The sequence below is a fragment of the Hyla sarda genome, chromosome 3 (genome assembly GCF_029499605.1).
Source record: "Hyla sarda isolate aHylSar1 chromosome 3, aHylSar1.hap1, whole genome shotgun sequence".
In the NCBI taxonomy this organism is placed as follows: Eukaryota; Metazoa; Chordata; class Amphibia; order Anura; family Hylidae; genus Hyla; species Hyla sarda.
Window position 1 is genome coordinate 133,460,402 of NC_079191.1, and position 27,574 is coordinate 133,487,975.

Here is a 27,574-nt window from a genome sequence, read left to right on the forward strand (position 1 = left end):
CCGGGGTTCCTGGAGAAGGCAGCAGTAGCAGTCAATTAGTGCGGACTGTTGGTGGGAAAATCAGCTACCTGGCGGTGCGGCAGTTTTACATCAAGCATCTGGAGGAGGTTAACATAGCCACATGCAAGATGTGTCCCAGAAGGTGAAATGTGGCTATGGTTCCAATGTTGGCACCGAGGCCCTGTGTCAACATATGCAGCTTCATCATAAAGCAGCCTGGGAGAACTGTGGCTCCGATGTGGTTGTCCAGCCCGATGTATCACCCAGTGGCACACCGCTCAATGTTTCAGCCAGCCAAGGCTCCACCACCTCTGCTGAAGGGAGCTGTGTGTCATACCCATCTTCTGTCGCTCCAGATGCTCCTGCTCCTCCTTCTTCGAGCCAGTCATTCTGCCAGCAATCCATCGGCGAAGCCATGTCCAAGAGACAACAGTGTGCGCCCACTAACCCAACAGCGCAGAAGCTGAATGGGCTCCTGTCAAAGTTGCTGGTGCTGCAGTCCCTCCCTTTTCAAGTGGTGGACTCTGCACCTTTCAGAGAACTGATGGCTTGTGCCAAGCTGAGGTGGAGAGTCCCAAGCATTCATTCTTTGTGAAGAAGGCAGTACCAGTCCTGCACAATTTTGTGGAAGAGAAGGTGGGCCAGTCCTTGAGCCTGTCGGTGTGTACCAAAGTGTACGGCAGCGCTGACGTCTGGAGCTGTCAGGGACAATACATGTCCTTTGCAGCTCACTGGGTGAATGTGGGTTCCTGCACAGCCACAACACCAACTTGGACAGGTCACACCACTTCCTCCTCCACGCTCTCAGGCCATTGGTCCTGTGACAGTGTGCGACTCCGCCTCCTCATCCTCCACCATGTCCTCAGCCTCCACTGTACGGACAAGTCTCAGTGCCCCTTCAGCATACCATGTGGGTAGGGCATGGCGGTGTCAGACTGTTTTTCACATGGTTTGCCTTGGCGAACAGAGTCACACGGGAGAAACTGCTAAAAGTTATTCATAAAGAAATCGGAGCATTGCTTACTCCATGAAAACTGGCAATGGATACCATGGTGAGTGACAACAGGAAGAACATTTTCCAATATAGTCTGATTTGCGATGTTGCCACACGTTGGAATTCCACTCTCCATATGTTGGATCGACTATACGAGCAGAGAAAAGCCATTACTGATTTCTAGATGATCCAAGCGGATAGGGTGAGACCCTTGTGTAACTTCAATGTCAACCAGTGGCAGCTCATACGTGACACCTGCCATTTGCTCTGGCCCTTTGAGGAAGCCACATTATTTGTCAGTTGCCAGGATTACGGGATGAACAACGTCATCCACTGCTTCATTTCCTAAACACGTGTTGGAAACAATGGCTAGTCAGGGCACTGGAGACGTGGCGCCTACATCTCACGGCCACAGGAGCCCTGTGGGGGCTGAAATGGAGGAGGGGAGGGGCACAGCGGAGCACAGTTTAGGTTTCACAAAATTAGCTTTTTTTTCTAGTCATCTGACAGGAGAGGAGAAGCAGGAGCAACCAGAGGAGTTGAGATTATGCAGGCATTATGCAGTGGAGATGGAGGCAGGGAGTCCCTCCGAGTAACTTGCACAAATGGCACGATGCATGCTCAGTTGCCTGCATAGTGACCACCGAATTGTCACCATTCGGCAGCGGGATGACTTCTGGCTCTCCACCTTCTTTACACCCACTGAGAGGGAGTACAAACTGACCTACTACAGAGACATCCTACATAGTCAATTGGCCGATGCCTATTGGCGCCATCGTCCATCCTGTCGCAGGTCTGACTCAGGGGGGCCCTCTGCGCTCACCTTCCACTGCCATGGCTGCTGGGTAGGGGTGGGGTGGCAGGAGCAGTACCAGCTCCATCACTAGCAGCCTAAGTCTATGGTCGCTGATAAGTACCTTTCTTCACCCGCATAGTGAAGCAACTCATCAGCAGCAGGTAGACCTGGAGCAGGACCTGAACCAGCAGGAGGTGGCATACCTTGACATGCCCCTGCCAACACACCTTGAAGATCCGCTGGACTTTTGGGCAGCCAAACTTGATTTATGGCCGCAAGTAGCAGAGTTTGACCTTAAAAAGCTGTCCGGCCCGGCCAGTAGTAACCCATCAGAGCGGGTGTTTAGTGCGGTGGGGGCCATAGTCACCCCAATGAGAACTTGTCTGTCCACAAAAAATGATGGATCAGCCAGGATTTCCACCCCCCCCCCCAATGCCTGATGCATCCGAGTAGATTGACCATGGTGCCACACCAACACTTCACAAATATGGTTAGTGCAAAACAGATTTAAGGCCCTGCTCCCCAGTTACAAACATTCCTCCACATCAAACTTTTTTTCACCCACCATGGTCACTTTATACTGGTATTGCCACCCACCGCACCAGAGAGAGCCCCCTGAGTCAGACCTGCGAGAAGATGGACGATGGTGCCGATAGGCATCTGCCAACAGACTACGTAGGATGTCTCTGTAGTAGGTCAGTTTGTCCTCCCTCTCAGTGGATGTAAAAAAGACCCTGATTTTGTTCCAGAAGAAAGGGTCCGATAAGATGGAGAGCCAGAAGTCATCCCACTGCTGAATGGTGAAAATTCGGCATTCACTATGCAAGCAACTGAGCATTCATCGTGCCATTTGTGCTAATGATTCGGAGGGACTCCCTGCCTCCATCTCCACTGCATACTCCCATGGTGTGTCAGGGTCCTCTGTCTCGCCTTCCTCATAACCCTCCTCCTGCTCCTCCTCTCCTCTCACATTACTAGACAAACCGCCCATTTCGCGAAATCCAGGCTGCCCCGGTTGACATTGAAGTTACACAGGGAGTCCCCTTATGCACTTGGATCATCAAGAAATTGGTGATGGCTTTTCTCTGTTCGTATAGTTGGTCCAACATATGGAGGTTGGAATTCAAACGTGCGGCAACGTCGCAAATCAGACTATGTTGTGGGATAACGTTCTGACGCTGCAGCTCAAGGAGGGTGTGCTTTGCAGTGTACGAGTGGCTGAAGTGCATGCAAAGTTTTAAGATGTCTTGCAAATGGGGGGAACACTTCAGGAACCGCTTGACAACCAGATTGAACACGTGTGCCAGTCAGTCACCATGGTTACCATTCCCAGTTTTCGTGGAGTAAGCCATGCTCCAATTTCTTTATGAATGACTATTAGCTGTTCCTCCCTTCTGAGACTCCGTTCGCCAAGGCAAACCATGTGAAGAACAGCGTGACACCGCCGTGCTTTGCACACATGGTATGCTGATGGGGTACTGAGACTTGTCCGTGCAGTGGAGGCTGAGGACATGGTGGAGGATGAGGAGGCGGAGTCACATACTGTCACAGGACCAACTTGCCTGAAGGCTTGGAGGAGGAAGCAGCGTTACTTGTCCAAGTTGATGTTGTGGCTGTGCAGGATACACATTCACCCAGTGGGCCATAAAAGACATCTATTGTCCCTGACCATAGTTACAGCTCCAGATGTGGGCGCTGCCGTGCACTTTGGTACACACCAACAGACTCAAGGACTGGCCCACCTTCTCCTCCACAAAATTGTGCAGGTCTGGTACTGCCTTCTTCGCGAAGAAATGACGGCTTGGGACTCTCCACCTCGGCTCGGCAAAAGCCATCAGTTCTCTGAAAGGTGCAGAGTCCACCACTTGAAAAGGGAGGGACTGCAGCACCAGCAACTTGGACAGGAGCACATTCAGCTTCTGTGCCGTTAGATGAGTGGGAGCATACGGTTGTCTCTTGGACATGGCGTCACCGATGGATTGCTGGTGGAAGGACTGACTCGAAGTAGAAGGAGCAGGAGCATCTGGAGAGACAGAAGATGGGTATGACACACAGCTCCCCTCAGCTCAGGTGGTGGATCCTAGGCTGGCTTAAACAGGGAGCGGAGTGCCACTGGAGGATGCAGCAGGCTGGACCACCACATCGGAGCCACTGTTCTCCCAGGCTATAAGGTAGCGCAGCATATTTCAAAGCAGGGCTGTTGTGCCAACATTGGGACCCTGGCTACGCTTCACCTTCTGCCGACACATCTTGCATGCTTGATGAAAAACTGCCACACTGCCGAGTAGCTGATTTTCCTACCAACAGTCCGCAGTAATTGACTGCTACTGCCGCTGTCTTCAGGAACCCCTGTTCCACTACCTCCCGGGAAGGTAGGCTGCCGCCAAGCAGGTGGTCTCCCCAGGGCACGTTTGGCTTCAGAATTTCCACTTTTGCCACCATGCTGACTGCCAACCATGCTACCACCTTGCTGGCTCAGCTTCTGCCTCACAGGCAACCTTCAGCTCTCTTCTCCTGATGATGATGAAGCCCCTTCTGCACCCGGCTCCCAATTGTGATCGGCTTCATCATCATCAACAGGTGTCTTCACGTCACTGATGTCCTCCTCAGTGACACCACCTCCCATGTCACTCTCCTCACCACTACTTGCCCGCCTAACGGAGGAAGCGGACAGATGTCTGCTCCACTCTTTGGCTGGGCAGTAGCTGCTGACTATGCTCTATTAGATCGTCCTCACTGAATAGTGGAGCTGATCCCACAGCATAAGATACTTCTGTAGGAGAGGGAACAGCATAGGAAAGAGGCAATTGGAGGACAGGGACTGCTCCTTGGCCATGCCAACTGAGGTTTGTGTCTGAGCAACCCTCTGACTGTTGACTGGGGGTATCAGATGTCACTTGTGATGAAGTGGATGACCAAGTTAACCAATCGATGACGGCAGATGAGTTGCTGGTCGAGACACGACCGCTAGCTGATACCGGGAGATAAGGCCTCTCGCTGCGACTCCTGCTGCCACTTACCCCAAGTCTGCTGTGACCTCTATCTGCAACTGTAGAATTTAGGCCTCTGCCACTCCTCTGTGCACGTCCTGGCACTGCTATGCATGACATACTTAGTGCATATATGAGGGGAGTACAATCCACTTCACTAAACTTCAAACAGTATTTGTCTAGAACAGCAGCAGGTGTGTACTTTTGGCTGGCCTTTAACCTCTTTAGGACATAGGACGTTCTGGAACGTCCCCGCTACCTGGGCTTTAATGCCCAAGGAAGTTAGAGAACATCCTGTTGTATATTCGGTCTCTGCCGCGCGCCAGGCAGAGATTGGAACAACATGTCTGCTGAAATCTTTCAGCAGGCATGGCGTGCAAATGCCGAGGGGGGTCCCGGGACCCCGCATGTCGGCGATCGCAGAAAATCGCATGTCAATTCAGACATGCGATTTTCTCCTATTCTGGGCTGATCGGGTCTCTGGTGACCCGATCACCTGGAAAATGGGGATGCTCAGACCTGTGAGTGACAGGCCCCAGCATCCTGCAGGGTAGGAGTGAGGTCGCAATGCTGCGATCTCCTCCCATCCCCTGCCATTGGTCAGAACTGATTCTGACCAATGGCAGAGCAGGACAGTGGGTTGCCATGGAAACCCCCCCATTCTGCCCACCCCTGGATGTCAGGCAGAACGGGGGGAGATCATGGAGGCCGGTACCTGGAGGAGAAGACTCGTGGGGCCCGGCAATCATCACAGATATTCACCGGAGTTCCCGGCTCAGGTAGGGAATCGACAGTGGGGGGGAGAAATGAAACTGAAAGTAAAGTGATTTTTACTGTAGCAACCAGTAGGAAGGCCGAACTGCAATTCCCAGCATGCCCAGACAGCCAAAGGCTGTCTGGGCATGCTGGGAGTTGTAGTTTTGCAACATCTGGAGGGTCACAGTTTGGGGACCACTGTTACAGTGGTGACCAAACTGTAGCCCTCCAGATGTTGCCAAACTTCAACTCTCAGCATGCCTAGACTGCCCAGGCATGCTGGGAGTTGTAGTTCTGTAACATCTGTCCCTTCAGATTTTGCAATTTTCATGACATTTTTGAAAATTGCTGCTCTACTTTGAAGCCCTCTAATTTTTTCAAAAAGTAAAAGTATGTCCATTTTATGATGCCAACATAAAGTGGACATATTGTATTTGTGAATAAAAATAAAATTTATTTGGAATATCCATTTTCCTTACAAGCAGAGAGCTTCAAAGTTAGAAAAATGCAAAATTTTCATGAAATTTTGGAATTTTTCCACAAAAAAAGGATGCAAGTAACGCTGAAAATTTACCACCAATATAAATTTGAATATGTCACGAAAAAACTATCTCAGAATCAGAATATTCGGTAAAAGCATCTTAGAGTTTTTAATGCTTAAAGTGACGGAGGTCAGATGTGCAGAAAACGCTCTGGTCCTAAGATGTAAAATGGCCAGGTCCTTAAGGGGTTAACAGTTACTAGGCCCTTAAGACTTTATCAGGAACAAAATGGTATAACACTTATATATACATATGTGGTATGCACTTATGAGGGCAGTAGAATGCGCTCCCTTATCACTGACAGATTGACACAGATATGAGTGATCATTTGCATACTATTCTCTGAGTAGGTGTGATATTCTTGATATATAACTCGGTTGATAATAATTGCCGCAATTTAGACCTCTGTATTAGACCAATTGAGGACGCATCCTTTGCCCTCTGGAAATGTCAACTTATTCATAATCTACCTGTTATGTGGAAGAAAATGGAGCTTATCTGATCTATCAGTTGGATTCATATCCAATGTATCATAAACTATTGTGTATCAGGTTGCTGCTATTCTGAGGATATACAGCAGACAAGACACTTAAAACAACACATGCTGAGGCTGTTTATCTGACCTCTAAAGTGTGAATTTTATATGAAACACCTACATTGCTATGTATTGTTGTGTGTTTGTTTGCTTATCTTTGTCATATATATGTAAATCTGCTCCTTATGGATATTATTATCTTCTATCTCTTTGCGAATCCCCAGTCCTATTTGTAAACTGTATTTGTAATCCCCTGATGAACCGCTGTATATAATAAGATACACGGGGAAACGCGTTGGGATATACAGGTGTTCATACTTGGAGAATTTTTTTTAAATATATTTATATATATCTATATATATATATTTTTTTTTTTATAGTTATTTATGTTATAGTTTTTTTTATAATAATAAATTGTTTTATGAGCTTCATGTACTTAGTGGTTTCTTCAGTAGAATGCGCTCCACTACCATTAACAGTATTTGTCTAAAACAGCAGCGGTTGTGTACTTTTGGCTTTTCTTTCACAGTATTTAGGCCCTTAAGACTTTATCAGGAATAAAATAGTACACCACTTCGATGTATGTATGTGGTATGCACTTATGACGGCAGAAACATGCTCTACAGTACACTTAAAAAAGTATTTGTGTACAACACCAGCCGTTGAGTACTTTTGCCTGGCCTTTCATAGTATCTAGGACATTGAGATTTTAACAGGAACAAAATAGTAAACCACTTAGATGTATGTATGTGGTATGCACTTATGACGGCAGAAAAATGCTCTACAGTACACTTAAAAAAGTATTTGTGCACAACACCAGCCGTTGAGTACTTTTGCCTGGCCTTTCATAGTATCTAGGACATTGAGATTTTAACAGGAACAAAATAGTAAACCACTTAGATGTATGTATGTGGTATGCACTTATGACGGCAGAAAAATGCTCTACAGTACGCTTAAAAAAGTATTTGTGTACAACACCAGCCAGTGAGTTATTTTGCCTGGCCTTCACTGTATCTAGGCCCTTGAGACTTTAACAGGAACAAAAAAGGACACCACTTAGATGTGTCACGATTCGGCTAGCTGGATGTGGATCCTCTGTGTTAGCGAGGGATTGGCGTGGGCCGTGTCGGTGGACCGATTCTAAGATGCTACTGGTATTCACCAGAGCCCGCGGCAAAGCAGGATGGTCTTGCTGCGGCGGTAGCAACCAGGTCGTATCCACCGGCAACGGCTCAACCTCGCTGACTGCTGAGAAGGCGTGGGACAGAAGGACTAGGCAGAGGCAAGGTCAGACGTAGCAGAAGGTCGGGGCAGGCGGCAAGGTTCGTAGTCAATGGTGATAGCAGAAGATCTGGAAACACAGGCTTTGGACAACACTAAACGCTTTCACTGGCACAAGGCAACAAGATCCGGCAAGGAAGTGCAGGAGAAGTGAGGTAATATAGCCAGGGAGCAGGTGGAAGCTAATTAGGCTAATTGGGCCAGGCACCAATCATTGGTGCACTGGCCCTTTAATTCTTAGAGAGCTGGCGCGCGCGCCCTAAGGAGCGGAGCCGCGCGCGCCAGGACATGACAGCCGGGGGCCGGGACAGGTAAGTGACTTGGGATGCGATTCGCGAGCAGGCGTGTCCCGCTAGGCGAATCGCATCCCCGCCGGTAATGTCAGTGCAGCGCTCCCGGTCAGTGGGTCTGACAGGGGTGCTGCAGAGAGAGGAACGCCGCGAGCGCTCCGGGGAGGAGCAGGGACCCGGAGCGCTCGGCGTAACAGTACCCCCCCCCTTAGGTCTCCCGCTTTTTTTGTCCGGCAATTGCTTCACATGGGACGAGGACACTGGGAGCGATTGTAGGGTTTCCTCAAAGGCAGGCAGTACAGCAGGAGTGGGAATGGGGAGGGAGGTCAGAGGGTGAAGCTTGGCATGGGGCAGGGTGTCACCAGGACGGGGCTATGAGGAGGCACAGTCCTGATAGGCCTTGGGGAGACCAGGCACAGGAGGAGACACTGAGGCCCGACAGACAGGACTGGGAGCAGAGGTGAGGCATTTCTTACAGCAAGCAGAACCCCAATTCTTGATCTCCCCGGTGGTCCAGTCAAGGGTGGGAGAATGATGCTGGAGCCATGGCAGACCGAGGAGGACTTCAGAGGTACAGTTGGGAAGGACGAACAATTCAATCTTTTCGTGATGGGGTCCAATGCACATTAAGAGGGGTTCTGTGCGGTAACGCACAGTACAGTCCAACTTCACTCCGTTGACCGAAGAAATGTAGAGCGGCTTGACGAGACGGGTCACCGGGATGCAGAACTTATTCACCAAAGAGTCCAGAATAAAATTTCCAGAAGCACCAGAGTCCAAGCAGGCCACGGCTGAGATGGAGGAGTTGGCAGAAAGAGAAATCCGCACGGGCACAGTGAGACGTGGAGAAGAAGACTTCGTACCAAGGGACGCCACACCCACGTGAGCTGGGTGTGTGCGTGCGTTTCCTAGACGTGGAGGACGAATAGGGCAATCCACCAAGAAATGTTCAGTACTAGCGCAGTACAGACAGAGATTTTTTTCCCTACGGCGAGTCCTTTCTTCATGGGTCAGGCGAGACCGATCCACTTGCATAGCCTCCTCGGCGGGAGGCACAGGCGTAGATTGCAAAGGATACTGTGGGAGAGGTGCCCAGAGATAAAGGTCTTTTGCCTGGCGGAGCTCCTGGTGTCTCTCAGAAAAACGCATGTCAATGCGGGTGGCCAAATGGATAAGTTCTTGCAGGTTGGCAGAAATCTCTCGTGCGGCCAGCACATCCTTGATGTTACTGGATAGGCCTTTTTTAAAGGTTGCGTAGAGAGCCTCGTTATTCCAAGATAATTCGGAAGCGAGAGTACGATATTGGATGGCGTACTCGCCTACTGAAGAATTACCCTGGACCAGGTTCAGCAGGGCAGTCTCGGCAGAAGAAGCTCGGGCTGGTTCCTCGAAGACACTACGGACTTCAGCGAAGAAGGACTGGACTGTAGCTGTGGCAGGATCATTGCGGTCCCAGAGCGGTGTGGCCCAAGACAAAGCCTTTCCAGATAGAAGACTCACTACGAACGTCACCTTAGACCGTTCTGTAGGAAATTGGTCCGACAACATCTCCATATGCAGGGAACATTGAGACAAAAATCCACGGCAGAGTCTAGAGTCCCCATCAAATTTGTCCGGCAGGGACAAGCGGAGGCTAGGAGCGGCCAGTCGCTGCGGAGGAGGTGCAGGAGCTGGCGGAGGAGATGGTTGCTGCTGTAGCAGTGGCAGAAGTTGCTGTAACGTGGCGGTTAACTGCGACAGCTGCTGTCCTTGTTGGGCAATTTGCTGCGATTGCTGAGCAACCACCGTGGGTAGGTCAGCGAGACTTGGCAGCGGCACCTCAGCGGGATCCATGGCCGGATCTACTGTCACGATTCGGCTAGCTGGATGTGGATCCTCTGTGTCAGCGAGGGATTGGCGTGGACCGTGTCGGTGGACCGGTTCTAAGATGCTACTGGTATTCACCAGAGCCCGCGGCAAAGCGGGATGGTCTTGCTGCGGCGGTAGCAACCAGGTCGTATCCCCCGGCAACGGCTCAACCTCGCTGACTGCTGAGAAGGCGTGGGACAGAAGGACTAGGCAGAGGCAAGGTCAGACGTAGCAGAAGGTCGGGGCAGGCGGCAAGGTTCGTAGTCAATGGTGATAGCAGAAGATCTGGAAACACAGGCTTTGGACAACACTAAACGCTTTCACTGGCACAAGGCAACAAGATTCAGCAAGGAAGTGCAGGGGAAGTGAGGTAATATAGCCAGGGAGCAGGTGGAAGCTAATTAGGCTAATTGGGCCAGGCACCAATCATTGGTGCACTAGCCCTTTAAATCTTAGAGAGCTGGCGCGCGCGCGCCCTAAGGAGCGGAGCCGCGCGCGTCAGGACATGACAGCCGGGGGCCGGGACAGGTAAGTGACTTGGGATGCGATTCGCGAGCGGGCGCGTCACGCTATGCGAATCGCATCCCCGCCGGCAATGTCAGTGCAGCGCTCCCGGTCAGCGGGTCTTACCGGGGCGCTGCAGAGGGAGGAACGCCGCGAGCGCTCCGGGGAGGAGCAGGGACCTGGAGCGCTCGGCGTAACAAGATGTTTGTATGTGGTATGCACTTATGAGGGAAGTACAATACACTACAGTACGCTTAAAAAAGTATTTGTGCACATCACCAGCCGGTGAGTACTTTTTCCTGGCCTTTCACAGTATCTAGGCCCTTAAGACTTTAACAGGAACAAAATAGTACACCACTTAGATGTACATTTGTGCTATGCATTGATCAGGGTAGAAAAATGGGCTACAGTATGCTTAAAAAAGTATTTATTCACAACACCAGCAGTACACACCAGTGCTGCAGCACACAGTTGCTGTGTACTAAACCCAAAATTGCACTTTCTCTCTCAATCTCACTCCCTTCCCTATCAATGCTTCTAGGCAGGATTTGTGCTTGAGCTGAATCGCTTCTGTTCTTCTGTGCAACATACTGCTCTCTGTGATAGAACGCTGTAGTCAGTGACAGAGAGGTAAATCGCTGCAGTAAGGATGCTTTTCTGTGAAACGCACGCTTCTCTCTTTCCTTCTCTGAATTGACTAGGAGGTGAATCGCTCCTGGTAAAAGCTTTTCTGTGCAACACACAGCACTGTCTGTCCCTATCTATCTCTCTGCAGTGAAAGGCTGAAGTGACTGGCTGCAATATGGCTGCCGATTATATAGGGCTGTGACATCACAGGGTTGACTGGCTACTGATAGGCTGCATCCTGCATGTGATTCAGGGTCATACCGCCTACCCTTTTCCCCACCTTCCCAGGATTCCTTGCCCCATGTCCCCACATGTGGATCTGCCATTTTAGATGCCCTGGAGCCTGGACCGCACTAAATGGAGTTTAATTAAGCGATTAACTTTTTCCCGAAATTCATAACAAATTCGGATTCCTCACATTTGATTTGCTCATCATTGTTTGAGAGCATGAGAAAGTGAATTACTTTTTATAAACAGCTCTCCTATTACAGAACACTTAATAAACTGAGACTTTGCATATTCATATTTGGGGATTGTGTTAGCTGTTAAGTTAAGGATATATTGATAACAACCAATTTAAACAGGATGCATTTATTTTATTTATTTATATAGCGCCTACAGATTCCGCAGCGTTTACAATTATGGGGTACAAACAAAGACAAGTATCAGACATAATATTACACAATAACTATTCAAACAAGAGGTGTGGGGATATATTGAGGATATATTGAGAGAATTAGAGAATGTTATAGGCCTGTCTGAAGAGATGTGTACTTAGGCCACGTTTGAAACTATGGATGTTGTTGTTGAGTCTGAGGGATTGAGGGATAGCATTCCAGAATTATGCATTGATATATAGGTTGTTTCAAGCCGCTTACAAAAAAAGAAACAGACAATTAAAGAGGTTATTTGTGCAGAGATCTTCTTTATAAAAAAGGTCAGCGAGGTGATCAATGAAAAAAAAAAAAAAAATCATATACTTTCCTTCCTTGTTCCCCATCCACTAGTATCAGGGAGCTCTGGTCCCTGCTGCGAGGTGTTTCAAGGGATACAACTTTATGGGTCTGCTCAACAAATCAGTGGCTGAGGCAGAACACCCCTGTGGCAGCTGATTGGCTGAGGGGGCCGATGACATCCCATCACCATATCCAGAAGTGCTGCACAGCAGGGACCGAAGCTCTGTAAAACCTGTGGCAGAAGTGGAGAGAGTGGGTAAGTGCATTTATATATTTTATTTATTTATCACTTTTCTGATCTTAATTACAAAAAAGAATAACAATTAAAAATAAGGTAGCTCAACAATAGGAGAAAGGGAACGAACGAGAACTGGTAATTAGGTTGTGTATCCTATACAACCTCAGAGTAAATAAATGTGAAGAGAAAAGGTAACTGTTCTCTAGTAAGATCCTTGTGTATGTAGTGTATGGGAGCTTAATGTGTACAATGAATCAGATATATTCCACTATACCACCAACAGATTGCACAGCATCTGTTTGTAACATCCCCCTGCTTTCCCAGGATCAGAAAACAAGATTTTCTGCTTAGCTTTCAGGAAATAGAACTATCATACCTTTGCAAATATCCCCTTATATAAGCTTTAAACCAGGACTCATTTTATACTTAAGTGGCAGTACAATTCTCATTTTTTTACGTTTATTATCATTTTAAGGTTTTTTATGAAATATTTTTATCTACAGTTTAATACAGTGGGCTTCTGAAAGAGGCCCTGCAGACAGCTCGAGTTTGTAATTATATACTAAACTAGCTGAATACCCGGCGTTGCCCGGTTTTTCCTTCCTAATCCTTGTTGGGGAGGAAAATCAACAAAGGAGGAAGCTTTTGACTCCAAATACCATCCCCATATATTGTTGTCATATCCCCACCCCATATCCCATCCTCCTATCCCGACCTCCTATCCCGACCTCCAATCCAGTCCTCCTATCCAGTCCTCCTATCCTGTCCTCCTATCCTGTCCTCCTATCCCGTCCTCCTATCCCGACCTCCTATCCTGACCTCCTATCCCAACCTCATATCCCGTCCTCCTATCCCGACCTCCTATCTCGACCTCCTATCCCATCCTCCTATCCTGTCCTCCTATCCCGACCTCCTATCCCGTCCTCCTATCCTGTTCTTCTATCCCGTCCTCCTATCCCGACCTCATATCCCGACCTCCTATCAAGAACTCCTATCCCATCCTCCTATCCCATCCTCCTATCTTGACCTCCTATCACATCCTCCTATCTCAACCTCCTAACTCGACCTTCTATCTCGTCCGCCTATCCCGACTTCCTATCCCGTCCTCCTATCTCCACCTCTTATCCCGATCTCCTATCCCGATCTCCTATCCCAACCTCCTATCCCGTCCTCCTATCCCGTCCTTCTATCCCGTCCTCCCGTTCTCCTATCCCGTCCTCCTATCCCGTCCTCCTATCCCGACCTCCTATCCCGACCTCCTATCCTGTCCTCCTATCCCATCCTCCTATCCTCCTATCCCATCCTCCTATCTTGACCTCCCATCCTCCTATCTTGACCTCCTATCTCAACCTCCTAACTCGACCTCCTATCTCGTCCTCATATCTCGACCTCCTATCCCGTCCTTCTATCCCGTCCTCCTATCTCCACCTCTTATCCCGATCTCCTATCCCGATCTCCTATCCCGACCTCCTATCCTGACCTCCTATCCCGACCTCCCATCCCGTCCTCCTATCTCATCCTCCTATCCCGTCCTCCTATCCCGACCTCCTATCCCATCCTCCTATCCTCCTATCCCATCCTCCTATCTTGACCTCCTATCCCATCCTCCTATCATGACCTCCTATCTCAACCTCCTAACTCAACCTCCTATCCCGACCTCCTATCCCGTCCTTCTATGCCATCCTCCTATCTCCACCTCTTATCCCGATCTCCTATCCCGAACTCCTATCCTGACCTCCTATCCCTTCCTCCTATCCCGTCCTCCTATCCCATCCTCCTATCCCCTCCTCCCATCTCCTATCCTGTCCTCCTATCCCGTCCTCCTAACCCGTCCTCCTATCCCAACCTCCTATCCCGACCTCCTATCCCGTCCTCCTATCCTGTCCTCCTATCCCGTCCTCCTATCCCATCCTCCTATCCCGTCCTCCTATCCTCCTATTCCATCCTCCTATCTTGACCTCCTATCCCATCCTCCTATCTTGACCTCCTATCTCAACCTCCTAACTCGACCTCCTATCTCATCCTCTTATCCCGACCTCCTAACCCGTCCTTCTATTCCGTCCTCCTATCTCCACCTCTTATCCCGATCTCCTATCCTGACCTCCTATCCCGTCCTCCTATCCCTAACTCATATCCCTAACTCCTATCCCTAACTCCTATCTTCACCTCCTATCTCCAACTCCTATCCCGTCCTCATATCCCGACCTCCTAACTCGACCTCCAATCCTAACCATCCTGTCCTCCTATCTCGACCTCCTATCTCGACTTCCTATCTCGACCTCATATCTCGACCTCATATCCTGACCTGTAATATGTGTACCAGGTATTGAAATATCTCCAGCCGTACAGAAGTTATGTGAGAACATACATTTCCCATTGATTTGCATAGGACGTTAAACAAAAACCCAGACCCTCACAAATGGGGGTAGTTAAGGGTTAAATTAACTATCCTATATTTTAAGTGGACATATAAGTAACATGTGACCAAGTATTATCAAAATATCTCCAGCCGTTTGGAAGTTATGCAGTAACATGTATTTCCCATAGAGTTGTATGGGACTTTAAACATAAACCCCTCCCCAGGCAAATGGGGTTGAGTAAGGGTTAAATCACCTATCCTATGTTTCTTGTTGACATATAGGTAACATGTGTGCCCCGTTTCATGTTAATATCTTTAGCCGTTTGGAAGTTTTTGTGGAACATACACACATACATACACACATACACACACACACACACACACACCTTGAGATTTATATATATACATATATATATATATATATATATATATATATATATAGATAAATATGTATATTTCAATGATGTAATTTTATTTCAATTTTTCTACTGATTGGATACAACATCAATATTGTACATATGCAAGTAATATATCTGATTAAGTGTATACATTAAGCTCCCATACACTACATATACAAGGATCTTACTATAGAATGGTTACCTTTTCTCTTCACAAAAAAACATTTTAACAGTGGAAACCATAATCATCAACCTATTGAGGGCTGGATTTCACATCACACCCAAATTTAAAGCAAAAATAACTGAAATCAAAGGCAGTGTGTGTAGCACCAAAATGCCTGCAGTCACCCCCCAAAAATGTCTTGGCAGGCTTCTGATAATACGGTAGATGGTGTCCTGGGAGATCTCCTCCCAAACCTGGATCACAGCATAAGTGATCTCTTGGACAGTTAAAAGAGAATCTGACACCCTGTTCACCCACACTAATGTGGGTGAACAGCTTTACAAAGAGGGGTCACTTACTTAAATCCGTTCAGTAAATGCAGAGTTCTGGCACTGTAATCTTGAGCTGCACTGCAATGGAGGCAGGGAGCCAGCTCCCTTGCCTCCTCCATATTCTCCGTCAGCCCTGCCCCCTGCATTATTATGTTAATGAAGGCTGCACATTAGCGCTCAGAAAGCATTATTATTTGTTATTATTATTAGCATAATAATTAAGGGGGCGTGGTGGCCCGAGAATATGGAAAGGCACAGGAGCTGGGTGAGCCGTCTCCCTGCCTCCATTGCACACTGGAGCACAATGCAGCTGAAGATTACAGTGCTAGAATATATAATGAATGGATTAAAGTAAGTGACCCCTCTTTGTAAAGCTGTTCACCTGAAATATTATCCAGAATATTGGATTTAGTGCGGATTTAGTGGATGTCAGATTCTCTCTATATAGTGGTGGTAAATGCACTTAAACATATGTCCCTGGTCAGTTCTCCTCATGTTATGGTCTGTGTACTGGTATCTGCTCCTTTATATACACATATTTTAAATAGGCAAGCATTTGAAAAAGAAGTGCTACTGTGCCTGTATACAGGACAAGAGACATGGTACAGTGCAGTGGCATACAAAGGTACACTAGACTACCAATGCACTAAAATGGTAGGCAACATAATTCTATAATTTAGTATGATTCTAATATAACTTTTTATATTTTATTTTACCTTCTCTTATTTTGTAGTTTTCTTTTAATGTAGTTGCCAACTGGAAGCTATCACCAAGCAGGCCTGCTGCTGGTGAAATGTGTAAGGCCACAGTCACACATGGGCTATTTGGTGCAGTATTTTGGTTCCCCCTAAATAGAAAATAAAAAAGCCCACACTATGTTAATATTAAAAAAGTGATTTGATAGCGTAGATGTTTGTACATGGACAAATATATGCTTTAAGTTATCAAGAGAAATAAAAAGGGGAAAAAAAAAAAAAACGCTGTCCAGCATGCAAAATGTCAGCAAAGTATGCAGTCATTTAATCTGGTACTATAATTGATAGCTTGCAGATCACTTGTACAGTTTCCTGGAAAATTATATGCTTTCCTTTCAATGTAACAGAGAACATTTTCTCTACTAATGGAAGAGTATTAATAGGTCGGTAAAATCAGTTGTAATTACAGATCAAGGAACAGTAGATGGGTTACATTAGGGCCTATAGATACTAACATCAGAAACCCTGTTAAGTATTGTGATTATGCTTACTTACGTGAGGCAGGTAAAGGGGTGCCAATTTCCCTGCTGACTACAAATGGCCTTTGTTCAGCGTCCTTTATTTAATACCCCTCAATCCAATGTGCAGTTCTGCGAAGGGGAGAGCCGCGTCGGAAGGTCAAATGTTTTCTTATTTTCTTACAGGTAAGGCGAATGCTATTCATTTGGGGGCTAAATATCGCCTTTAATATATAGGCAGAAAATCAAATGTAAGATAGTCAATATAATCTATGTTTCCAGGTGTGATAGACAGAGCGTTCGGCACAGCCTCCGTAGCAATCCTGCTTTACAAGCACATACCACTGAAGGACACTTAGACCCGTACACAATTCATCAGGGTGCTCAATCCAGAGACAAGCAAGGAATACGAGCTAAAAGAATGACGATGGCACTCACCGGAGATGAAGGAACGGTGGCTCTTTATTGGTGACAACCGGCAGATTACAGCATAGGGATGAGGGACGCCGCGAGCGTGATAGCTTCAGACCACCATGAAGAAGTGTGCCTAGCACACAAAATAGCTGTCCCTTATGCCTATGCTGTAGCCTGCTGGTTGTCACCAATTTAGAGTCACCGTTCCTTCATCTCCGGTGAGTGCCATCGTCATTGTTTTAGCTCGTAATCTATGACTGCGGTCTCCAAACTATAGACCCTGGATGTTGCAAAACTACAACTCCTGGCATGCCGGGAGTTGTAGTTTTGCAGCATCTGTAGACCACTGATGTCTAAAAAAAAAAATATATATATATATATATATATATATATATAAAAAGAATATTTGATATACAATCAACGTACCTCTTCTGACTATTCTATGTTGCTTATTAAATTGATTTACTTGACTGTGAATTTCCAGCATTTTATCCACACATCATCGTTCCCTTGAATACTCATCTCTGTCTGGCGGAGGGGATTTTGGAGCAGTGTTGCTGATCACATCAGACTCTTGGCTCAGCTTGTTCTGCTGTGGTCAGTTCATTCTGTCTCTTGTCCAGGATTACTTTAACCAGCAGGAGCCGCAATGTCTGCCGCTCGAAATGATATAAAATGATAAAATATATTGGTCCTCAGCTTCATGATAAATCAATAGATCTTCAAGTACTGTCAGGCTAGGAGGAGCAAATGTATATCAAATTGATTTTTTTCTTTTGCATTTATTTTTCATTTACAAAAAAATGTCTTTTTCACATTGTTGTGTTTTTAAAAAAAATCTTTTCACCAGTATTCTGTTTAACTTTGTCTTTACAATCTATTTACAGTTCTTGTTTCTTTTTTTTTTTTTTTTTAAGAAGTCACCGAATCGGTACAATACAAAGTCTCTGACAGACAATAATGTCCAAAGCATTCAGAGTAGTGGGACTATCGCCAGCAATGAAATCACAGAGAATAACCTACCCTTTTAAGTATGGATTAAAATAGTATGATAAAGCACAATTTATATTAGGCCTTAAAAGGGTCCCAGTAACATGTGAACCACTTCATCCTAAGAATATTTTAAGAATACCTCATAAAAGATATGTTTTATCATATTATTTTGATCCATACTTAAAAAGTAGGTTATTCTCTGTGATTTCTTTGCTGGCTATAGTCCCACTATCCTAAGTACTTTGTACGTCATTGTCAGTTGGTGACTTTGTATTGTACCGATTCGGTGAATTCTTAAAAAAGATACAGTATTCTCAGTGTTTTTTTTTTTTTTTTTTTAACAACAATACATATAGCCTGCTCCATAAAATATCATGTTGAATTTAAAGGCATTGGGGGGAATTCATCATTTCTATTTCCCTTGCTTTTTCTACCTTGTTTTTGTTTTTTTTGAGCAATGCTTCTTTTTTTTCTTTTTCTTGTTTTACTAGCTAAGTGCTTTTTCCCAACTGGTTTTAGTAGAAACGTTTAGATGCAGAGGTAACTAAGTTACCATTTGTAAAGAATCAAAAAGTCACAATTTTACACCGTAAAGCATGAAGATAAACCGCGAGTGTAGACCACTGCTTTACAACGTGAGAAATGGTGTTGTGAAGTAACTTTGTTAGTTTTAGCACATTATTTATCACACATAGTGAGACTATAATAAATGATGTGCACTTCTGCCAAAAACCTGCAACAAAATGGACTTACAAAACAACTTCAGTGATAAATCCCCCATTTTTTTTTTTACTTTTGCACAACCCCACTCCAGATAATGTTTTCTCCTCAGTATTATAAATAGGATGAGTTGCAGGGACCAGCAATCAAATCATTTAGGGGGTTCTAGTAAGACATTCTATCTTATTGTCATTCACAATTATTTACCAGGAAAGCCCTGATTGATAAAGAAGAGATACTGCTTAATACAATTGGGCAAATACACTGGTGCTTTCTGCATTTAAAATGTGGTGAGTTTTGTGCCAAAAGTGGGCATGTTCACCAGATAATCGAACATCTGATTTTTACCCTGTTCACGGATTGAGAAGATTTTACATCTGGGTTTAGTCAACAGGTTTCCTGATGCATAAAGTAAAACAAGCAAAAAACAAAGAACTATTTTTTGTTAATTTTAATTACCGTATTTTCTGGCATATAAGATGACTGGGCGTATAAGACGACCCCCAACTTTTACAGTTAAAATATAGAGTTTGGGATATACTCTCCGTATAAGATTACCCCTCTACAGCGATATGGTACCTTACCATTGTTCCTCCACACTAGGTTGTTAGCATAGTTCACCCCACATTAGGTTGTCATCATAGTTCCCCCACATTAGGTTGTCAGCATAGTTCCTCCACATTAGGTTGTCAGCATAGTTCCCCTACATTAGGTTGGCAGCATAGTTCCTCCCACATTAGATTGTAGTTCCCCCACATTAGGTTGGCAGTATAGTTTCCCCACATTAGGCTGGCAGTATAGCTCCTCCCACATTAGGTTGTAGTTCCCCCACATTAGGTTGTAGTTCCCCCACAATAGGTTGGCAGTATAGTTCTACCACATTAGCTTGTAGTTCCCCCACATTAGGTTGTAGTTTCCCCCACATTAGGTTGGCAGTATAGTTCCCCCCACATTAGGTTGGCAGTATAGTTCCCCCCTCATTAGGTAGGCAGTGGACCCCATAGACATACAGCCTTCATATATACACATTGTATGACTGAAGGCTGTATGTCTGTGTACTGCCCCAATTCAGTGCTCCGACCACTGCTCCTCCGGTCCTGGGTCACTATCTACTGCTATGGCCTGTAGGCCATAGCATGAGGTTCCGGGACTGGAGGAGCACAGAAGATGACGTGCTGGTAACTTACCATGCCCACGCGTCTTGCTGCTCCTCTCCGCTCTGCTGTTGCTATGGGCGCATGCACGGGATATCAGGGATGTCCTTGTGTGCGCTACCTCCCGGCTTCCCCTTTGTTTTTAAAGTTAATGCAGGACACAGGGATGACACAGGGATGTCCCATATGTGACGGGGGAAGTTAATCTCGGCCGAGACGCCCAGGGTATGGATAATTCATACCCCGGGCGTCCCAGCCGACTGCAGCACCCGGTGTATAAGACAACACCCAGCGTATAAGACAACCTCTGACTTTTGAAAACATTTCACAGGGTTAAAAAGTCGTCTTATATGCCGTAAAATACGGTAAGTCATTTTGAAGTTGGCATAGGCTATGTTCACACGGCAAAAATGTGCTGAATGTCCGTCTGGAAAATATGGGTGGACATTCCACACATTTGCTTTATTCGGCAGCACTAGGACCATTTGGAGTGTGCTGTCTTCATAGACAGCAATGCATTTCGGAGTGGAATCTGCAGAAACAATGAACCAGTTCAATGTTTCTGCGGACGTCGCAATCAGGATTTCCGAGCCAGAAACATCTGCCGCAGAAATTCAGCTGTGTGTTCAGTTCAGCAGAATCCCATTAAAGTTAATAGGACTTTAAGCCTTAGAAAGGCAAAACTTGGGGCTAGAAACCCCTATAATTAAATGTAAGGAAACCCCTTCATTTATGATATAGGCACATTAAAGTAGATGATCCTCTTAAAACTTGTAAGACTATAATTAATTCTTCCCAGTGCATCTATTAATAAAAGTTTACCATTAACCTAAAACAGTTTTACATACTAACAAGAGCTTCTGCTTAGCAGTGGCTATGAATACTGAAATACAAATAAAACTTATAACTGCGTCCTTGAAATTTGCCGAAATAATAGTAAGCAGGGTGGACTTCACAGCCTATCTGAAATACATGGATGCACTAGGTTACATGTTTCACCTAGAAGTCAGTAGGAGATGTGTTTCCCAACCAGTGTGCCTCCAATTGTTGTAGAACTACAGAATTTGGCTGTCCAGGCACGCTGGGAGTTGTAGTTTTGCAGCAGTTGGAGGCACACAGTTTGGGAATCGCTGATCAAGAGCAAAAACATGGATTTTTTTTTTGCTATGCTTCATGCTAGTTGACAAATTTGGGTTTTAAATGGTGCTCCTCCTTAATAACTCAATATTCCCCAATAGTATATTTTTTCTAAACTTGACAACTCCTTTAGGTACAGTATTATAGTAGTACAGTATTGGCTACTATAAAGCTCAACTAGTGTAAAAGAACAATAACCCACATCTTAAAGGGAGGATTAATGCTCTATTTTAGGTGGCTGCATTAAAGGAGAAGTATCATGGGGAAAACTTATCCCCTATCCAAAGGACTGCTGGCACCCCCTGCAATCTCCTGTACGGGCCCCTGGCTCTTCCCGGGCTCATTGTGTCACGAACCCCCGCACAAAGCGGAGACCAACACACCCCTTCCATATATCTCTATGAGAGAGGTGAAAATAGCCGAACAGCTCTCCTATAGAGATATATGGAGGGGGTGTGTCGGCTGCCGTTTTGTGCGGGGGTCGTGACGTGCCACTCCTGGGGAGAGCTGGGAGTCCCAGCGATTGGACCTCCCGCAATCCTAAACTTAACCCCTTTGGATAGGGGATACGTTTTTTCCCCTTGATATATCTCCTTTGAGGGACTATATTTTACATATCAGTGACAGCAGCAACTATGATCTCTTTCTACTGTTTATTAGTATAAAGACAAATAAGATGTCTTTCTTTACTGCAGTAGCCACTTTATTTTTCTTTCTGTAAATCATAGCTTTATACTGGTGAGTTATTTCTTCTAAAATGTGTATTCTGTATTTTGTGTCTACTATACTTGTAATCTTCTAAATATGTAATCTTATAAAAATGTCATGTTTTTTTTGTCACACTCTTATCTTCCTTAGGTATGCTGTTGTTTGTTGTAATACAAATATTACTATGGACTGCACCAGCTTTTGCCATATTGAGCCTTACAGCTAGCCCGTTCTTTACAACGGAGTCATTGAATAGTACTGGAATCGAAGAGCCCAAACAAACATTTACTGTTCCTCTTGATTTAGACCTTGAAACCATTGAAACTGATCCAGTCACAGATGGAGGAACTGAAGTAAATTCCCAGAGTGCTATGACATCAACAGTGACCCCTGTTTTAAGCAATGTGACAGATGGAGGGGAGAACAATATTAAACTGCAAGAACTGTCTACTACCAGTATTGATCTGAAGCAACCAATTACTTTGGATGCATTCAACATGTCCAGCACTGAAGGTCCTGCTTCTGCAATAGGCAGTGCTTCTAAAGAGACCGGGAACAATAGCACCTTAATCCCATTACTAGACACTAACAAAGCCAATCCGTTTGATGAACAGTTAGAATCTTTCTTGGAAATTCCAATGGAAAACAGTACAGTGGGAAAAGAGTGCTTCTGTAATATTCCCGGACCTGCTGGACAAAAGGGAGATAAAGGTGACACAGGGGATCCAGGTAATCTTACCTGTTAATGGCATCATGTATCATGCCCCATTAGTCAGTGAGAGATAAGACAAGTAGTATGTCACAGTCATTCGATCACATGGGAACTTGCTATAGGTTATATGTCAGGGGGACATCTTGTCTATAAAATGCTTACAAAGGTTTACATTCATGTACTTACTTTGCAGAGATTGAAGTTAGAAACCTTAAACTGAGCTCTTTGGCTTTTTTTTGGATAATGTATTGGGTATACAACGTAACTGAGTTGAGTTTCACATGTAAGAAAGCTGAGATTGTTATCTGTTTTACCTGTGTTTTTTTTACATTAGATGGTAGAGAAGGCTACTGAATTATTGTAATTTGTAAAGGTAGGATTTTTCTGAAATGCTTCTGCTTTAAAGAGTTAAATACGAACTCAGGACTCTACATCTGTACAATACAACTTTTTGTTTGTAAATGATAAAGGTAAAAATGGATTTAATATTTATATCAGGAAAAAGAAAGACATATAACAGGAATACATAGTATGCGTCCTGTTAAAGAAATACAAATTCTGGACATATTGGAAATTTAGTACTAAAAATATGTATTTTTTCTTGCAACATTTTGGAATTTGTGTCAGAGAAATTTCAGGCTAACCCTCAAATTTCTGCCGTGGATTAGTACCTTGAATGCTGTGGATTTGGACATATTTTTTGTGTGTCAAGAAAAGACATGCCTCGCCTCTTTTTTGCAAAGAAATCCACTTTATTATTAATATATATATATCTATATCTATATCTATATATATATATATATATATATATATATATATATATATATATAATTTTAATGCATGGGAGTTCTAAATAATTTACTATACAAGTGGTCTCAACCTGTGGCCCACTGACTGCCTCATGTCCTAACAGCAAGTAGCTGTCATGGCACACTGGAGTTTGCAATTTTGCAAGAGCTGAGGGCTACAGATTGGAGATCACTTTGCCATACTCTATTGTAAGATTATTCAGTACATCAGTCTTTTGACAACATTACAATTTTATGAACGTATTAATGACATACTTCTAAATCTTGTAGGTGAACCTGGGAAAGATGGTAAAAGAGGACCTCAAGGATTGGAAGGTGTCAAGGGAAAAAAGGGCCTTCCAGGTTCTAAAGGAGATACAGGCCTTAAAGGTGATAAGGGAGATGTAGGCCTCATTGGACCAAAAGGGGAACAAGGAGCCAATTGTGCTGTTTGTGAAAGAGGTGAAAAGGGGGAACAGGGAGATCCTGGTAAAGATGGTGCTGAAGGATTGCAAGGTACCAAAGGTGAACCAGGTATTGACGGTACAAAAGGTGACAATGGACCTAAAGGAGATCCTGGCGAAAAGGGATCAAATGGCATGAATGGGGCACCTGGAGTTCCTGGGGAAGCTGGGACAAAGGGAGCTATGGGACCAAGAGGCCCTGCTGGACCAAAAGGTGATCAAGGAATGTTAGGAGCTATGGGACCACCAGGTAATCGTGGATCTGCAGGAATACCAGGAAGGAAGGGAGATAAAGGGCAGAAAGGATCACAGTCTGACCATGACAACATTGCGTTTTCTGTGGGTGTCCGAGGACAGAGGAACATTTTGTTACCAGGACGTCCTATAAGATTTGATAAAGTTTTTATTAATGAAAATAAACCATACAGTGTAAACTCAGGTATATTTGTAGCCAATATTGAAGGTGTGTACTTTTTTACATATCATATAAGTATTTTGCACCCTCTTATGATTGGCCTGGCTCACAATGGTAAGATTGTTATACAGACACAAGCCAGGCAGTGTGAGCGCAGTGTTTGCCAAGCTTCCGGATCGGTTCTGCTCCATCTTAGAGAAGATGATGAGATTTGGCTTCAGGTTTTAACTGGTGCCCAAAAAGAATTGATTTCTGATGAATCCGACTCGCTCTTCACAGGATTTATACTGTATTCTCTTGAAGACTAAGGCTATAATTTAAGAGACTGAAAGCTGTGCTTGAGCATTTTGCATTTGAATTATTAAATAATGGAATGCATTTCACCACTTATGAGCAGTAAAGAGACGGAAAACATTGTCAAGCCTGTCATTTTATAAATTCTCAATTGGCTGCATATGGGACAGTATGACCCTGTCATCATCACACAAGTCATGGTTACTTTTCCCAGATACTGAGCATGAAATTGCCCAAAACTATCCCAATTCATCAATTTATTTATGCAATTTTCATTATAATTATGTTAAATATAGATTTTTAAAAAGCAAAACTGCCATAATGATATGATTAAAGTTTATAAATATAGGCATCGTGTAATAAAACCTGTGACCAGGCAATTAAAACTAGTAACACAATTAAGGTTGTGTTTTTACATAATGTAACACAGAAAGTCTAGCTGTAAAGGCCACATTTAGATATAGTATATTTTCGGATGAAATTCTGAAATTGTGGCATGGATTTTATTGTTCCACAGCAGATGTATTATATTATGGCACATGTGCAAAACGCTTAGCAAAATTAGCTTGTAATGCATGCAGATTTGGTTGCAGACGAGTGGCAAGATCCACAATTAAAAAAATTCCTAATATCTTATCTCTAACCATGCAGAGTCAACTTTCTGTTAGATTGGAATACAAATTTACCAAAGGGAAAACAGATAATTAGGTCTTTATTGCAAAGTATCCTGGGTGACAATGGGTTAAAGGGGTTATCCAGGAAAAACTTTTGTTATATATCAACTGGCTCCAGAAAGTTAAACAGATTATTTCTGTTAAAAAAATCTTAATACGTTCAGTACTTATGAGCTGCTGAAGTTGAGTTGTTCTTTTCTGGCTGAGTGCTCTCTGATGACACCTGTCTCGGGAACTGTCCAGAGTAGAAGCAAATCCCCATAGCAAACCTCTCCTACTCTGTGCAGTTCCTGAGACAGACAGAGGTGTCAGCAGAGAGCACTGTTGTCAGACAGAAAATAACAACTCAACTTCAGCAGCTGATAAGTACTGGAAGGATTAAGATTTTTAATAGAAGTAATTTATAAATCTGTTTAACTTTCTGGAGACAGTTGATACATAAAAAAAAAATTCCCCTGGAATAGCCCTTTAACAACAAATACCTGTAACTCATAATGTATACGGACCTAGTCCTACTCCTCCGGGAAAACTTAAAAGGTGTACTTCACTATTTTAAAATGTGTCCCCTATAAGCAGGATAGGAGAAAAGCATCTCATTGTAAGGGGGTGTGACCTCTTAGACCTCCTGTGTTCTCCAGAATGGGGTCCAGGCTCTTCATGTGCATGTGCTCCCAAAGAGAATGCATGGAGCACATGCCGACATGCCACTTTATGCACAGGGAGTGCTAGGGCTATATTCAGAAGATTACAGGGGGTCCCAGAGGATGGACTCCCCCGCGATCAGACACCTATCCCCTATCCTGTAAATAGGATGAAGTAGTGGAGATCCTTTTTAAAAGGAATGCATTGATAAACCAGAATCATATTTAGGATTACCGAGGGTTGGAATGTCACTGATCACAATGTAATGGCATGCCCAAGTAATAGACTACCACTTTTTAAAGTGTTACTGTCACTTATATAAACTTTGCAGACATGTCAAAAGTTTAGATTGCATCAGGTCCCAGTACTGAGACCTACTGTGATTGTAAGTTATAACTGGCTCAAGTGCATGGTAGGAAGCTTCACTCCCTGGATGGCCATTTTGACTAATGTGCCCCATAAGCTATAATCGAGTGTATTAGGGGGTTGGAGGGCAGGCAAGAGAGTAAAGCATACCACTGTGCACTTCAGACTGTTATAACTCACAGTTTCAGCAGGTCTCATGGCTAAAACTTTGTGAGATCTGAACTTTTGACATGTCTGGACAACATGCCAAATGTTTATATAAGTGACAGTAACACTTTAAGTTGAAAAAATCCCTTAAGTCATTATTTACATAAGACTAAACAATCCATAAAAGCTTTTATGTGACATGAAATATTAAAAGAACATGTGTTACACATTAATGTTAGGCAAATTCCAGTATAATATGAGTCAGTGTAGGATGTTGCATTTTTATTGCATGTTTCAAAAGGTAAAAAGAACCAAAGACTAAAAATATGATGTGTAAAGTGAACAATGGCAAAGCTGAACAACATCTATCCAGAATATAACTTATACTGTATTACCTTCAATACTAGGTGGACCACATATTAACTGACATTTAGATATTTTGTAATGCTTTTGATACTGATGTATCACTCTGTTTGCCTTCAGGTTTATTTAAAGAATTTTAATTTTCATTTCACCTTTCCAGGTTTTTCTTTTGTTGATGGATTTAATCTTTTGTACACAATAAAATGTTGTATAAAATGGTTTCCTGTATTCATAAACCATATTAGAAATAGCCAACAGATAATGTTCATAAATGAATCTGACAACAAGCATTTTCAGTTATTTTTTTTTGGTAACTTTTGCTTTTAATAGTTTGCATTAGTAAATCAGGATTTAACTGATAAATATGGCAGATGGTAAGGGGGGAACCGGGCTACTTTCTAATCCAAAATAGTTGGGCGTGGGATGTGAGAAAAACAGAAATTGGCCAATGCTGTTAATAAGTGTATGCATCATTGTGGCACACTTCATATGCTTAAGGAACATGGTAGACAAAACTGTCACATTGTGGGATGCCTAGTACCCTTGGAGGAGGTTGAGTATTATGTGTATCATAGCCACCCCTGGTGGTGAATATTCATCATGGCCACCTTTGGTGGGGAGTATTCATAAAACTCCTGACCCCATGATACAGTAGAGAGCAGAATAGAAAACTCTGTTCCTCTAAATACAAGCAACAGACGTGAATTTTTAACAAACAGAACATACTTTTTGTTACTTCTTGTATGCAGAGGTTCAGGTGC

General features: G+C 44.3%; 1 protein-coding gene across 4 annotated transcripts in view; it reads left to right on the forward strand.

Annotated features, from left to right (window-relative positions):
* LOC130361730 (complement C1q and tumor necrosis factor-related protein 9-like) overlaps positions 1-27,089 on the forward strand; it is a 55,576-nt gene extending 28,487 nt beyond the window's left edge. For 2 of the 4 annotated variants that reach the window (XM_056565080.1, XM_056565081.1), the window contains 2 exons: positions 22,099-22,677; positions 23,740-27,089. In XM_056565080.1, the coding sequence (XP_056421055.1) occupies positions 22,101-22,677; positions 23,740-24,635 (1,473 nt within the window). In that variant the 5' untranslated portion in view covers positions 22,099-22,100 and the 3' untranslated portion in view covers positions 24,636-27,089. Of the gene's footprint in view, positions 1-12,305; positions 12,376-16,949; positions 17,009-22,098; positions 22,678-23,739 lie in introns of those variants that run through there. The other 2 variants (XM_056565083.1, XM_056565079.1) reach the window with 2 other exon arrangements.
* Positions 27,090-27,574: the final 485 nt, after the last annotated feature.